Source organism: Somniosus microcephalus, chromosome 5, assembly GCF_052327205.1.
Source record: "Somniosus microcephalus isolate GS21.2 chromosome 5, FLI_Smic_1.0, whole genome shotgun sequence".
Classification (NCBI taxonomy): Eukaryota; Metazoa; Chordata; class Chondrichthyes; order Squaliformes; family Somniosidae; genus Somniosus; species Somniosus microcephalus.
In genome coordinates, this window is record NC_140991.1 from 56,579,734 (window position 1) to 56,593,320 (window position 13,587).

At 45.3% G+C, this 13,587-nt stretch overlaps 1 protein-coding gene across 5 annotated transcripts in view; it reads left to right on the forward strand.

Annotated features, from left to right (window-relative positions):
• Positions 1-13,587, forward strand: part of nrp1a (neuropilin 1a) — a 181,577-nt gene that overhangs the window by 101,605 nt on the left and 66,385 nt on the right. For all 5 annotated transcript variants that reach the window (XM_085987644.1, XM_085987641.1, XM_085987640.1 and 2 more), the window contains exons 6-7: positions 1,912-2,067; positions 8,124-8,290. In XM_085987644.1, the coding sequence (XP_085843770.1) occupies positions 1,912-2,067; positions 8,124-8,290 (323 nt within the window). The remainder of the gene's footprint in view (positions 1-1,911; positions 2,068-8,123; positions 8,291-13,587) is intronic.

Genomic DNA, 13,587 nt, shown 5'->3' on the forward strand with positions numbered 1-13,587 from the left:
TGCCCTTTTCAATGAGCGTACACTTAGAATTTTGCAGGCCAGGAAGAATCCTCCATAAGTCCATAAGCCTTTTAGGTATCTTCTTTACAACAGACAAAACAAAAGAGTAATTTAGTGACTTCTGTGTCCACACTGCCTCACTGGAAAACTATATTATGGATAAACGTCATCCACAAAAGCATTGCATCATGGTTTACATGTCAGCCTCTAGAGTTCAATACTTCTAGGTTTTCTCATTTCTAATTCCTGACACATTCTTGTTTATGTGACCCTTTGCAATGCTGGGAGAAGTTCTGGAAATAAACAGTAGTTTCTGGGATATTTAGTGATTTCTTTTCCCCTTACATTTTTAACAATTTTTTTCATCCCACCATTATTATTTTTCCTCCTCTTTTAATTTCTTTGGATTATGTACCATTTCCTGCCCAGGAGGGGTGGGGGGCGGGGACAGTGGGGAGGCAGCTGATCTGCTCTCAGTTTTCTGCCAGTGTCACTCTGGAACAGTCTCCTGATGTGCGCGTTAGAGAGGCCCCAGATGATCTACCATTTAATTTTGCTTCTTTCTCTGTGGGGATGTGCCTTACCGCAACTCAGCAATCCCCACTGATGACCAGGGAGGTTGTTGTCTGAGGGAATCTTGAACTTAAACTCACACTTTGCTGCGCCATTGATGCACCAATGCACTGCCCCACCTCTAGCCAAAGGTCTGGCCTGTACTTTCATTGTGTAATGATCAAATGGACTAATTTTCTTGGAGCTTCTCCTGCTCCGCCATCGTAACTTCGGTGGAAACCCCTATTACACATGGCGGAGCGGGAGAAGCCTTGAGCAAATTCCCGGCGTAAGACTCATTGTACAATCTCCTTCTCTAAATTGTTATTTCCCAGGACTTCAAAACTGTGGAACTCCTTATTTTTCTTAGATTGCCTTCCCTCCTACAATCTGCAGTCTTTTAAAAGACAAGCTTGGTAACATATACTGCTTCATATCTCTTCTCTCTTACTCTTTGCAACCTTGCTGATGCTGTGTTAATGGGCCTTGGCTTTCACTCAACGTTTCTCAATTTAAAAAAAGTTCTGACGTTTATTTTCACGCCCATTAAGGCTATTTTGGACAGTTCAATTATTCATCCTAGATGATGAAAACATAACACTACAGGAGAATGTTGCTCCATTAAGAATCAGTTAAGAAAGATTGAACACGTTGGGGCTTTTTTCTCTAGAGAAGAGAAGACTGAAGCGTGACCTGATCGAGGTCTTTAAGATTATATACTTGAGCTACAGGGGAGTCAAGGGTTATGGGGAGTGGGCGGGAAAGTGGCATTGAGGCCAAGATCAGATCAGCCATGATCTTATTGAATGGCGGGGCAGGCTCGAGGGGCCAAATGGCCTACTCCTGCTCCTGTTTCTTACGTTCTTATTATGAAAAGGTTTGATCGGGTAGATGTAGAGAAGATATTTCCACATGTGGGTGAGACCAGAACTAGGGTCCATACAGAGAGTCGCTAACAAATCCAATAGGGAATTCAGGAGAAACCTCTTTACACAGAGAGTGGTTAGAATGTGGAACTTGCTACCACAAGCAGTAGTTGAGGCGAACAGCATAGATGCATTTAAGGGGAAGCTAGATAAGCACATGAGGGAGAAAGGAATAGAAGGATATGCTGATGGGGTTAGACGAATCAAGGTGAGCATAAACACCGGCATGGACCGGTGGAACGAATGGTCTGTTTCTGTGCTGTAAATACTTTGTAATCAGCTAATTAAAGAAAGGTTGTTAACCATACAAATGGAAGTTGTTATTAAATGCGTACTGCTGCAACCTCTCCACCCACCCCACAAAAAAAGCTCACCGGTATAACTGAGAATCTGAACGCTGATTTATTCATGTGTTTTTCTCACTCTATTTCAGTTGGTCTTCATATAGGACGCTTCTGTGGGCAGGTCGCTCCTGAACGTATTCAGTCACTCACGGGCATTCTGTCTTTAACGCTGCACACGGATACTGCAATCGCTCGGGATGGTTTCTCTGCAAACTATTCCATTGTCCAGAAGAATTTATCAGAAAGTGAGTAGAAATTGCTCTATTGGCATAAATTGTTTTGGGTGGACTCCTTTGTTCAGAGTCTGAAGGTGTCACTACATTGACATGCTAACTAGAATTACACGGCGAAAGTGTTACTGTAATGTTTATTCTAGGTCATGTACATACGCCCGTGTTCAACAGCATTCCTTACAGACCAAACTAAACAGTATGTTGTCAGCAGCATTGATGGCAAGGTAAATAAAATGCAGTACTCTTCAACAACAACAACTTGCATTTATATAGTGCCTTTAACTTAGTAAAATGCCCCACTGTGCTTCACAGGAGTGTAATCAGAGAAACTTTGATACCGAGCTAATGAAAGAGATAATAGGACAGGGGACAGGTGACCAAAAGCTTGATCAAAGAGGCAGCTTTTAAGGAGAGTCTTAAAGGAGAAGAGAGAGGTGGAGAGGCAGAGAGGTTTAGGGAAGGTTCAATACAAAGGATTTTAATCCTACCTGACGGAAACCGGGTGGAAAGGCAGTTAAAATTCCCGAAGCTACTTGCCGGCCCTGGAGCTGCCAGAATCCCACCATCCATGATTTTAACCTGTTTTCCTGAGCAGTCGGCAAGGACACCAGACCATAGCCAGTGGGGTCCTTCTTTACATATGCAATTTTAATTCAGGCCTGAGTGGGGAGGCTGCTGTGACTTTCCTGCCAGGGGAGCCTGGAACAGAAGAGGATCAGCTCCAGAAGCTGGAAAAAGGTAGGTGTTTTTTTCTTTCCTTTCTGGGGCTGGGAAGAGCCTCCGGACTATGTGATTTTGTTTTGTGTTTCCCACCAACTTCCCACCCAGAACAGGCAGGAAGTCGGCCAGCGGGATTTAAATGAGGCCTGGCCATTAGAACAGCCCGGGCTTCATTCTGTCACGGGCAAGCGGGAAATTAATTCGCCAGCGTGGTTCCTTGCCAGAAACCTGCTAGCAGTTAAAATCCGTTTCAACCTGTAAACAACGTACAAAAATGATGGACAGAGAAAGACCCACTGGCCCATCTCACCTGTCCCATATAGTTGTGGTGTCCAGAGCATCACAATACATACACTCCCCACCCACCCAGAGCCAGGTAATCCACTGGAAGAGGCGAAAAAGTAGTCAAAGCCCAGGCCAATTAGGGGTGGGGGGGGTGGAATCTGGAAATTTCCTCTCACACCGCTTTAGGCGATCAAAACTAGTCCAGGAGATCATATTGAGCCTGATTTATATTACAGGATTCCTACCTCTTTCACGAGATGATCTCCGTCTCAGCCAGAAACAGGTCCAGCTTTCTGGTGAAGGAATGCCGCGAATCAGTGTTCACCGTACGAGCCGGCAACCTGTTACACAGGTCCACTATTCTCTGGGAAGAGAAGATCTGCCTAACATCCAACCTAGTTCTGCCCTTCTAACTTGTATGCGTGACCCCTGCCAACCTATTCAGTAGAAATAATTGGTCCATAGAAACACAATCTAGTCCCTTCGTTATTTTATAGCCATCGCTCAAAAAATGAATTGGATGTCAAATGGTCGCCTTCAGCTCTGATGGGCAATCCACCAAAAACCCTTGCACTAATTTGTACAAATCACAAGAATGGAAAAATGTGGATTTGAATCCATTTTGTTTCATGGTCTGTGTTGAGTTAGCTGATCTCATCCATGGTGTCAATAGAGGGAATGTAATTAGCAGCAGCCAGGCTAGAGGATGTGAAAAAAGCACAGCCAGGGCTTTTGTTACTCAGTGACATTTGCAGGAAAGCACAGGGTTATGAACTTGAGATGAACTGATGACGGCATATCCACTCCATCACCAAGACTGCCTACTTCCACCTCCGTATCATCCCCCGAATCTGCCCCTGCCTCAGCTCTTCTCCTGCTGAAACCCTCATCGATACCTTTGTTACCTCGAGACTTGACTATTCCAATACTCTCTTGGCCGGCCTCCCATCTTCCACCCTACATAAACTTAAGCTCATCCAAAACCCTGTTGCCATATACTACCTTGCACCAAGTCCCATTCACCCATCATCCCTGTGTTCGCTAACTTACATTGGCTCCTGGTCTGGCAATGCATCAATTTTAAAATTCTCATCCTTGTTTTCAAATCCCTCCATGGCCTCACCCTTCCCTATCTCTATAACCTCCTCCAGCCCGACAACACGCCGAGATTTCCGCGCTCCTCCAATTCTGGTCTCTTGAGCATCCCCGTTTTTAATTACTCCACCATTGGTGGCCATGCCTTCAACTGTCTAGGCCCTAACGCTCCAGAATTCCCTCCCTAAACCTCTCCGCCTTGCTACCTCTCACTCCTCCTTTAAGACGCTCCTTAAAACCTATCTCTTTGATCAAGCTTTTGGTCATCTGTCCTAATATGTCCTTATGTGGCACAGTGTCTAATTTTGTTTGATAACGCTCCTGTGAAGCTTTACTACGTTAAAGGCGCTATATAAATGCAAGTTGTTGCTGTTGTTGACTACAAGATTGGGCTTGGCTGTGGTGCCTCCTGTCACAGCTGAATACTGCACTCACTAACCAATTGCTGGAACCTCTGGATCAGTAGTCTAACATAGGGACATCACCTTCAGGAGAGGAGGGAGAAAAAACTGAAATGGTAAATCCAATTTGAGCAAGCATGGCCTGTCTCCATGGCAATGTATATTTGTATGTTGAGAGCACTGCCATAAGAAATGCTGGAGGTAAGAAAGGCTTCTCTATAAAACGTATATTTTTAAATGTTATTAGATTTGTTTAGTTTTGAATTTAAAATATCTTGGTCGATGTTTTTGAGTTTTTGCATTACTGGGGAAGCAGTATATATATACAGTATATATATATATATATATTATATTTATAGAGAGAGAAAGATAATTTTTATTACTGGTCTTTTCAGCACTGTAGTTAGGTTTGCCAACTCAAGGGCAAAATTGGATATTGAATTACAGGAAATATGAACCCACTGTGATGTGGACTGCTGCATGTCTGTCTCCGTGTGTTTGGCAGGAGAAGCCCATAGTGGGCATAGGGCAACTATCAGTGCGACTGATAAATAAAGAGTGAACTTACATTTTCTAACATCTCATGACGTCCTCGGGACAACGCAAAGCGATTCAGAAGCAACACATTATTTTTTAAAGAAAGTATCCAGTCATTGCTGCTTTGAGGGAAAGTATAGCAATTAATTAGCAAGCAGCCAGCTTCCACAAGTACAGTAGTGAATGAGATGAATGGCCAATTACTCTGTTTATGGTGATATTCATTGAGAGAGAAATGTTGGCCTGCTTTTCTTTGCTGCAATGAGATCTTTTACATCTACCTGAATCGGCAGTCAGGGCCTCAGTTTAATGTCTCAGCCGAAAGACACCACCTCTAGCAATGTAGCATTGACTCGGTGTAACGCCTGGGGATGTTTTACCACTTGAAAGGTGCTATATAAGGGCAAGTTGTTGTTGTTATATACGACAAGGGTCATGGTTCATTTGAGCAGTGAGTACTGTAACTGCCCATTTTTTCTGCCTCCATCTAGTGTCCCAGGGGAGAATTGACAAAAAAGCCTCTTAATGCCGGCCAGATTCAGCTAAGACTGGGATTCAAAGTAGAATTTTCAGGCAAAACATATGAAGTTTCAGATTCTGACAGCATTAATTATGACCTTTATTGAACAAAAATTACAGTGAAAGCTTTTAACGCCGTCGACCAGGAAGGACTGTTTCTTTTCTGACCGCCAGCGACATAATGGATCATGTCGAGGTGACAGAAATGGTGCAAATTGTATAAACAGCCGTTTCTGATGTGCAGGTCCAGCCGTCTGACAAGCCAGCTCTTTGAAACTACATATGGTTAGGCATGACAGTTTAAATATGTACCTGGGGCTGTGTCATTCTCAATATTGTTAGAAGGTTTATATTACAACACCATGTGGAGGATTTTTAACATTTATCCTTTAATTCTTTCCGTTTGATTTCTTTGGCGCTCCTCTGATCAGAACAAAGAGTGTTGCTGGTTGTTCTACTACACGTGGCTACCGTGCACTGTGAACGCCATCTGTTTCTGTCATTTTACCACTCACCATAAAACTTTTTTTTGTTTCAGTGTGGAGAGAGGCTCAGAAAGGATTTTTGACAATTGGCAATAAAACTAGGAAAGAATGTTTCTGTGGAACTATAACATTAACAGTCAAAAGATTGGGAGACTAAAAACCTGTATTACTGCTGACAATATTGTGTGCCTAGTTTACCTTTTAAAGCCACAATATCCCTTTTCTGAGGAGATGCTGTCAGTTCCAGAGATAACCTCAGAAATGCCAGCACAGAGAACAATCTCTATAAACAAAGATAGATTTGATATATGCATGAAGAAAAGAGCATTTCTTCTTTTATTATACTTAAGATGTCAACGTCTGTGTCTTGTTTGTTATTTCTGAGGAAAATATTACCACACTTCTAAAAGGATTAAAAGAAAAATAACCTGATGGCTCAGTTGGTAAATATACTGTAGAACTGACCCAGAAGGATTTGGGTTTAGCCTCCAGTATGTGTTGACTGATCTGAGCTGGGTCAGTAGTACTTGTGCTACAATTGGCTTCTATATGCCCCTGAGCTAGGGAAGGGAAAGTCATCCAAGGTTCCTGCTCTTGATCGCTATCCAGCACTCCCAACAACAACTTGCATCTAGATAGCATCTTGAATGCAATAAAACATCCCATGGCACTTCAACTGTACACAAACCAAAGAAGGAGACATTAGGACAAGTGACCAAAAGCTTGGTCAATGAGTTAAGCTTTAAGGAGTGTCTTGAAGGAAGAGAGAGAGGTGGAGAGGCGGAGAGGTTAAAGGAGGAAATACCAGGGCTTAGGACCTAGTGCAAAGGAAGTGGGGGATGCATAAGAGCCCAGAATCGGAGGAACGCAGAGTTGTCTGGGGGATGGGGGTTGTAGGGGGTTACAGAGATAAGGATGAATGAGGCCATAGATGAATTTGAACACGAGAATGAGAATTTTTAAATCGATATATTGCTGGTCCAGGAACCAATGTAGGTCAGCTAGCACAGGGGTGATGGTTGAAGGGGATTTGGTGCGTGTTAGGATATCACAGAATCACAGAAACCCCACAGTGCAGATAGAGGTCATTTCGGCCCATCAAGCCTGCACCGACACATATCCCACCCGATCCCCATAACCCCAACACATATCCCACCCTATCCCTGTAACCCCACCTATTTAATCCCCCTAACACTAAGGGTCAATTTATCATAGCCAATCAACCTAACCCGCACATCTTTGGACTGTGGGAGGAAACCGGAGCACCCGGAGAAAACCCACGCAAACACGGGGAGAATGTGCAAACTCCACACAGACAGTCGCCCAAGGCCGGATTCGAACCCGGGTCTCTGGCGCTGTGAGGCAACAGTGCTAACTACTATGCCACCGTGCTGACAGAAGAGTTTTGGATGAGCTTAAGTTTATGAGAGTGGAAGAGGTTGAAACTGGCCAGGAGACTGCTCCCTTGCTGGAATGTGGGGATGTTGGATGCGAACCTGTTCAAGCTCAGCTGTGAAGCTCCCCACAAACAAACAATCAGCCCAAACACATTGGCTGGGATATGCTCCTGGTCCAACGACATTGCCGCGCCGGAATTGCGGGGGAAACCTCGTTTCCGCGCGTCAATGAGGTTACTGCAGCACGCCCGGCGAAGTAACGCCAGTGGAATGAAAGCAGCTGCGAGAGCTTTCCTGGCCATTCTCTCGGTCACCTGGGCAAGGTGCCAGAGGACAGTTCATACCTGTGGAATTGCACCCGTGTGTGAATCAGCACAATGAGGAGAGGAGTGGAGAAATGATAACTGAATGCAAAACATACTTTATTAGTTTTACAGCAAATTCAAATATGATAATATAAAGAAGGAAACAATCAGTCTCAGAGATAGAATCATACAGAGCAGAAGGAGGCCATTCACCTCATTGTGCCTGTGCCGGCTCTTTGAAAGAGATGTCCTATTAGTCCCACTAATAAGCTATGATGAAATATTTTATATTACAGTATTGTGTTTTCTGTTTTATTTTTCCAGACATTCACTGTAATGAATCACTTGGCATGGAATCGGGCAAGATTCACGCAGATCAAATTTTGAGTTCCAGCAATTATAATTTATTCTGGTCCTCAGAAAGATCGAGACTAAATTACCCGGAAAACGCATGGACACCATCAGAGGACTCCAGCAAAGAATGGATACAGGTAAACACAATGATGAGATTTATCTATGCTCAGAATGTCTTTAGTAGTTTAAGGTCATTGTACCTGCTGTCATTCGAGAAAGCTTGTGGCTGGGGAAAATTTCTAGCTTTGAACTGCAGAGTAAAATGCGTTTCTTTAATCTGAACATCAAACAAATCTTCTGAGCTGGTAATTTCCTACCATCACAATCACTAAACTGGGGCCAATGGAAGGTTCCAGATACAGCTTCCTTCCCAGTAGATGTACTGACAGAATGCAATATATCTGCATGCTGTTATCAGTTCCATGTTTTTTGTCTGTTTTAACTGGGTAAAATTTGTGTTCATCGTGTTGAGGAATGTCAATGTTGGGCCATGTCAGCATCAAGCACTCCTAGGTCAGGTACTGGTGGCACCGTCCGATGCAGATTAAAACTACCTCTAATCTGCCCCAACAAATGTGACGTTTTATCATTTTCTATATCTCCTCTGGGGAAGAGTTGCTCTGGTCGCTCTCTGTAGTGACATCGTAAATGTATTCAAGAAGAACGTATTTACAGTTCATTTTGACTTTGTGGTGGTGATAGCAAATCAACAGCCCCTTTTTAAAAATTCATTGATGGGATGTGGGCGTCGCTGGCTGGCTAGGCCTGCATTTAGTGCCCATCCCTAATTGCCCTTGAGAAGATGGTGGTGAGCCGCCTTCTTGAACCGCTGCAGTCCATATGGTGTCGGTACACCCACAATGCTGTTAGGAAGGGAGTTCCAGGATTTTGGCCCAGCGACAGTGAAGGAACGGTGATACAGGTCCAAGTCAGGATGGTGTGTGGCTTGGAGGGGAACTTGTAGGTGGTGATGTTCCCATGCGTCTGCTGCCCTTGTCCTTCTAAGTGGTAGAGGTCGCGGGTTTGGAAGGTGCTGTGGCGAGTTGCTGCAATGCATCTTGTAGATGGTACACACTGCAGCCACAGTGCACCGGTGGTGGAGGGAGTGAATGTTGAAGGTGGTGGATGGAGTGCCAATCAAGCGGGCTGCTTTATCTTGAATGGTGTCGAGCTTCTTGAGTGTTGTTGGAGCTGTACTCATCCAGGCAAGTGGAGAGTATTCCATCACACTCCTGACTTGTGCCTTTTAGATGGTGGAAAGGCTTTTGGGAGTCAGGAGGTGAGACACTCGCTGCAGAATTCCCAGCCTCTGGCCTGCTCTTGTAGCCACAGTATTTACATGGCTGGTCCAGTTCAGTTTCTGATCAATGGTAACCCCCAGGATGTTGATAGTGGGGGATTCAGCGATGGTAATGCCATTGAATGTCAAGGGGAGATGGTTAGAGTCTCGCTTGTTGGAGATGGTCATTGCCTGGCACTTGTGTGGTGCGAATGTTACTTGCCACTTGTCAGCCCAAGTCTGAATGTTGTCCAGGTCTTGCTGCATATGGACACGGACTGTGTCAGTATCTGACGAGTCTCGAATGGTGCTGAACAGTGTGCAATCATCAGCGAACATCCCCACTTCTGACCTTATGATGGAGGGAAGGTCATTGATGAAACAGCTGAAGATGGTTGGGCCTAGGACACTGCCCTGAGGAACTCCTGCAGTGATGTCATGTGATTGAGATGAATGACCACCAACAACCACAGCCAACTTCCTTTGTGCTTGGTATGATTCCAACCAATGGAGAGTTTTTCCCTTGATTCCCATTGACTTCAGTTTTGCTAGGGCTCCTTGATGCCACACTCGATCAAATGCTGCCTTGATGTCAAGGGCAGTCACTCTCACCTCACCTCTTGAGTTCAGCTCTTTTGTCCATGTTTGGACCAAGGCTGTAATGAGGTCAGGTGCTGAGTGGCCCTACATACATATCCTCCGATTTTGTAGTTCCAATGACTTCAATTCTTTCATTTTACCATTTAACATGGGGAAAATTTTTGAATCTTTAATTAATTATGAAATTGGCGCATTTCTAGAAAATGAGAAAATAGAAGTAGCCCGCACAGATTTTAAAAATGACGATCATGCTTAGCAAAGCCCATAGAATTTTTTGAGGTGGTAACAGATATGGTAGATGCGATAAATGCAGTGAATGTAGTGTCCATAGACTTTAGGAAAGCTTTTGACAAGGAGATTATTAGAAAAGATTAAGGGGTATGGAATTAGGGGGACAGTAGCAAATGAGATTAAAAATTGGTTGGAAGGGAGAAAATAGCAAGAAGCAGGCTGTTTCCAGGATTAGTGGTTGAGGCAGAAACTATGGGGGGAATTTTCTGGGGGTTCAGCGGGTGCAATCATTGGCTGGTCGGGTGGGAAAATTGATTTTTTTGACAGCGGGTTGAAACCCCACGACTTTCCCAAATGTCGGGTCTGTCCAAGCTCAGAAGCTGTTGCTTACTGCATTTGGAAGACAGATTGAGCTTTATGCAGGTTGCAAGTGTTTGGAGCAAACTCTCTAACCAGTGTCACCTCATTGTAACAACCTCTCTCACCATTGACAGATCGCTTCTGTCATCTCAACATCACCTGCCATCTATTCCATCAGAATGGGTACGGTTTATACTGTCTCTCAACTTGGTCCTCAGAATCTGACCACAATCAGCTACAACACCAGCAGAACCAGGCACACCAGCAGCACCAATAATATCACCAACCTTCTCCGTAATCAACTGATGCTGCACAGGACATAAGGCATCTGCACCCGACCACATTGCTGTCCGGGACACCAGGGATGGCCTCACCGTGTCCAGATTTGCTTCACTTGACACTGTACACCCTGGCTGCCACATGATGCGCCAGGTTGGCACCACCCCACACCAACACCATAAAGCATCCCTACAATGCCCAAGCCATTCCTTCCACACTCATCACCATTGCGGGGATACCGTTATATCTCACCATTCACTGCAACTCACTAAGCCACTTCCAAAGGTGCACACAAACCTGTCCAAGAATGCAAAGTGTTGAAAATAAAGATTTTAATGTTTGACACCACATTAACAGAAACTTTACATGAACATTGCATAAAACACCCAAGTGCCTACCCTTGTGTGTTGTTAGTTGGTATGATTGGACTAGGATGAGGGTGAGTGTGAGTAGTGGCTAGTGAGATGGGGAAGTGATAATGTAGATAGAGAGGGATGGGTGGAAGTGCAAGGTAAGTTGGTGTGAGTAAGGATGTGCAGGAGTAGGGTAGGGAAGGCAGAGTGATGGGGATATGATGAGAGGCACAGCAGGATGAGGTTGAGTGTGGCTTTGTACTAAAGTTTCGTGATCTACTGAGATCATTGAAAGGTTTGCACCACTGCAGCCTGGTCCTCCGGACCACATCCTTGCTTGTGTCCTCCCGTGCAATGTGCAACCAGGCTGCGTTGGTCTCCTGGGGAGGTCTCTTCTGCCCTTTGGAAGGGAAGAGGACCTCCTTGCGTGCTGTGACTCCCTCCATAAGCATATGGAGGGAGTCATTGGAGAGCCTGGGTGCAACCATGCACCTCTGTGCAGTGTTTGTCAGTGTTTGCAGCACCTCAATGCTGTAGAACACTGACAGCACAAATATCAAAATCAATTTGTGCATGGTCCCTTTAAGGAAACCGGCTGATGACGCGTCATCAAATGACGTCATCAGACCTGCTTCTTTCAATTGGCTGGCATACACGCTGGGCAGGCTTAACAAGCCCAATCAGGGGAAAATCATTTTGAACAGCAGACTGCAGCCAGCAGCGGGGTCGGGACGTGCCACTGACGTCACCCGCCACAGACCCGCCGAGGTTGGTAAAATCCAGTCCAAGGTCTACATTCAAAATCAGATTGAATTGGTGGAGATGTCGTTAACGGAAAAATGGATGAAGGAAACAGGTTGGGTAAATGTAAATAGAATTATTTGCTGGCGTGAAGGATAAACACCGATACAAACTAGTTGGGCCGAATGGCCTTTTTACATGTTGTAACTTGAAGTGCAACATTATGTTGATTATAGAATAACAGTGATTTGAAAAGGGGACTATTGACCTAATGGATTATTAGATTGCATGTTATACCAACCCTTATATACACATTTACACACGCAATGAGCTTGAGGCCTGAGGTGACATTGACAAGTTTTATTGCTTAGATTTGAATGTGATTATAAATGCATGACAAGACACAGTTAGAGAATGAAAGACTAAAAGTTAGATATTTTTTAATAATTTGTGCAGTGAAGAGTAATCCAAAAGATAATAGGAGATAACATCATATTTTTCTGCCTTTGGAAAAGAACAGACATTATTTCCACTGGGAATTTCTGTCTGAAAATTCTTAAATTTGACCGAGAAAGGCAAACGTGCTACTGGGAAGTCTGTAGGTGTCAGTATCTGTGCTATTCAAAAATCAGCTATTTCACAATACAGTGAGGGTAAAGTTCCACAAGGGTTATCCTGACCATCCGCCGTAACTTTGACACAGAGCCACGGAAAGCCCAGAAAAATGGCGTAAAAACCATTTTCCTAAGGTTTCTATGGCTTTTCTGGTGAAGTTACACCGGTCGATCGGGAGAAGCCTTGTGGAAATTCACCCCCCTAAAGTCTTTGGGGGTTAAATTTGGTTGATTTGTGCCTCCCATTAGCGCCCTAAGAGGCAAATCAACTAACACCTGGGCGCGGTGGCGCTAATGCCTCCAGCGAAATTCAGCGGGAGGTTAGTGGCGGCACTAACTGTTAGCGCCGCGTGGCGCTGCGCCGCCGGCAATGACGTAATCGCCATGTGCAGCGCCCTTCTCGCACCCCAGCTGTAACATTGGATTGGTGCCCCCCGACTTACCGCCGGACGCTATGTCCTCCGGGATCAGGGGGGCTTACCTGCGGCCAGGACGGTGCTAGTTAAAGGGGAGGTGGCGGGCGGGCATATTTGTTGCTGGCCGCCTGCCAGCACCTGCCCCCGTTGCTGTCCCTGGACCCCATGAAGCCCCCCCGCGGGGTGCCGGCTGCTCTCCATGAGCTCGGCACTCCTCTTGAGTGCCAGGCTCATTTGATGGCACTCCTGATCCCTGGTGGCCCAATTGGGCTTCAGGACGCACTGCGCCAGGCCCCTCCCCTTTAATAAGGGGAGGAAGGCCTGCAGTACCGCGGTGCAACGTGCTGCAGCACATGGCATTGCAGCACGTTGTGGCGTGATATTGCCTCGCAGCACCCCAAGAGGGATGCGGGGCGCTTCCAGTAGCGCCCCTCCTCCCTCTTGGGGCGCTACCTGGGAAAATCGGCTGCGGTGGTGCTAACTTTTTGGGGGCACTAAAATTAGCGCCCTGGTGATGGTAGCGTCCCAAAGGGGGCGCTACCCAATTTTTACCCCTTTGAG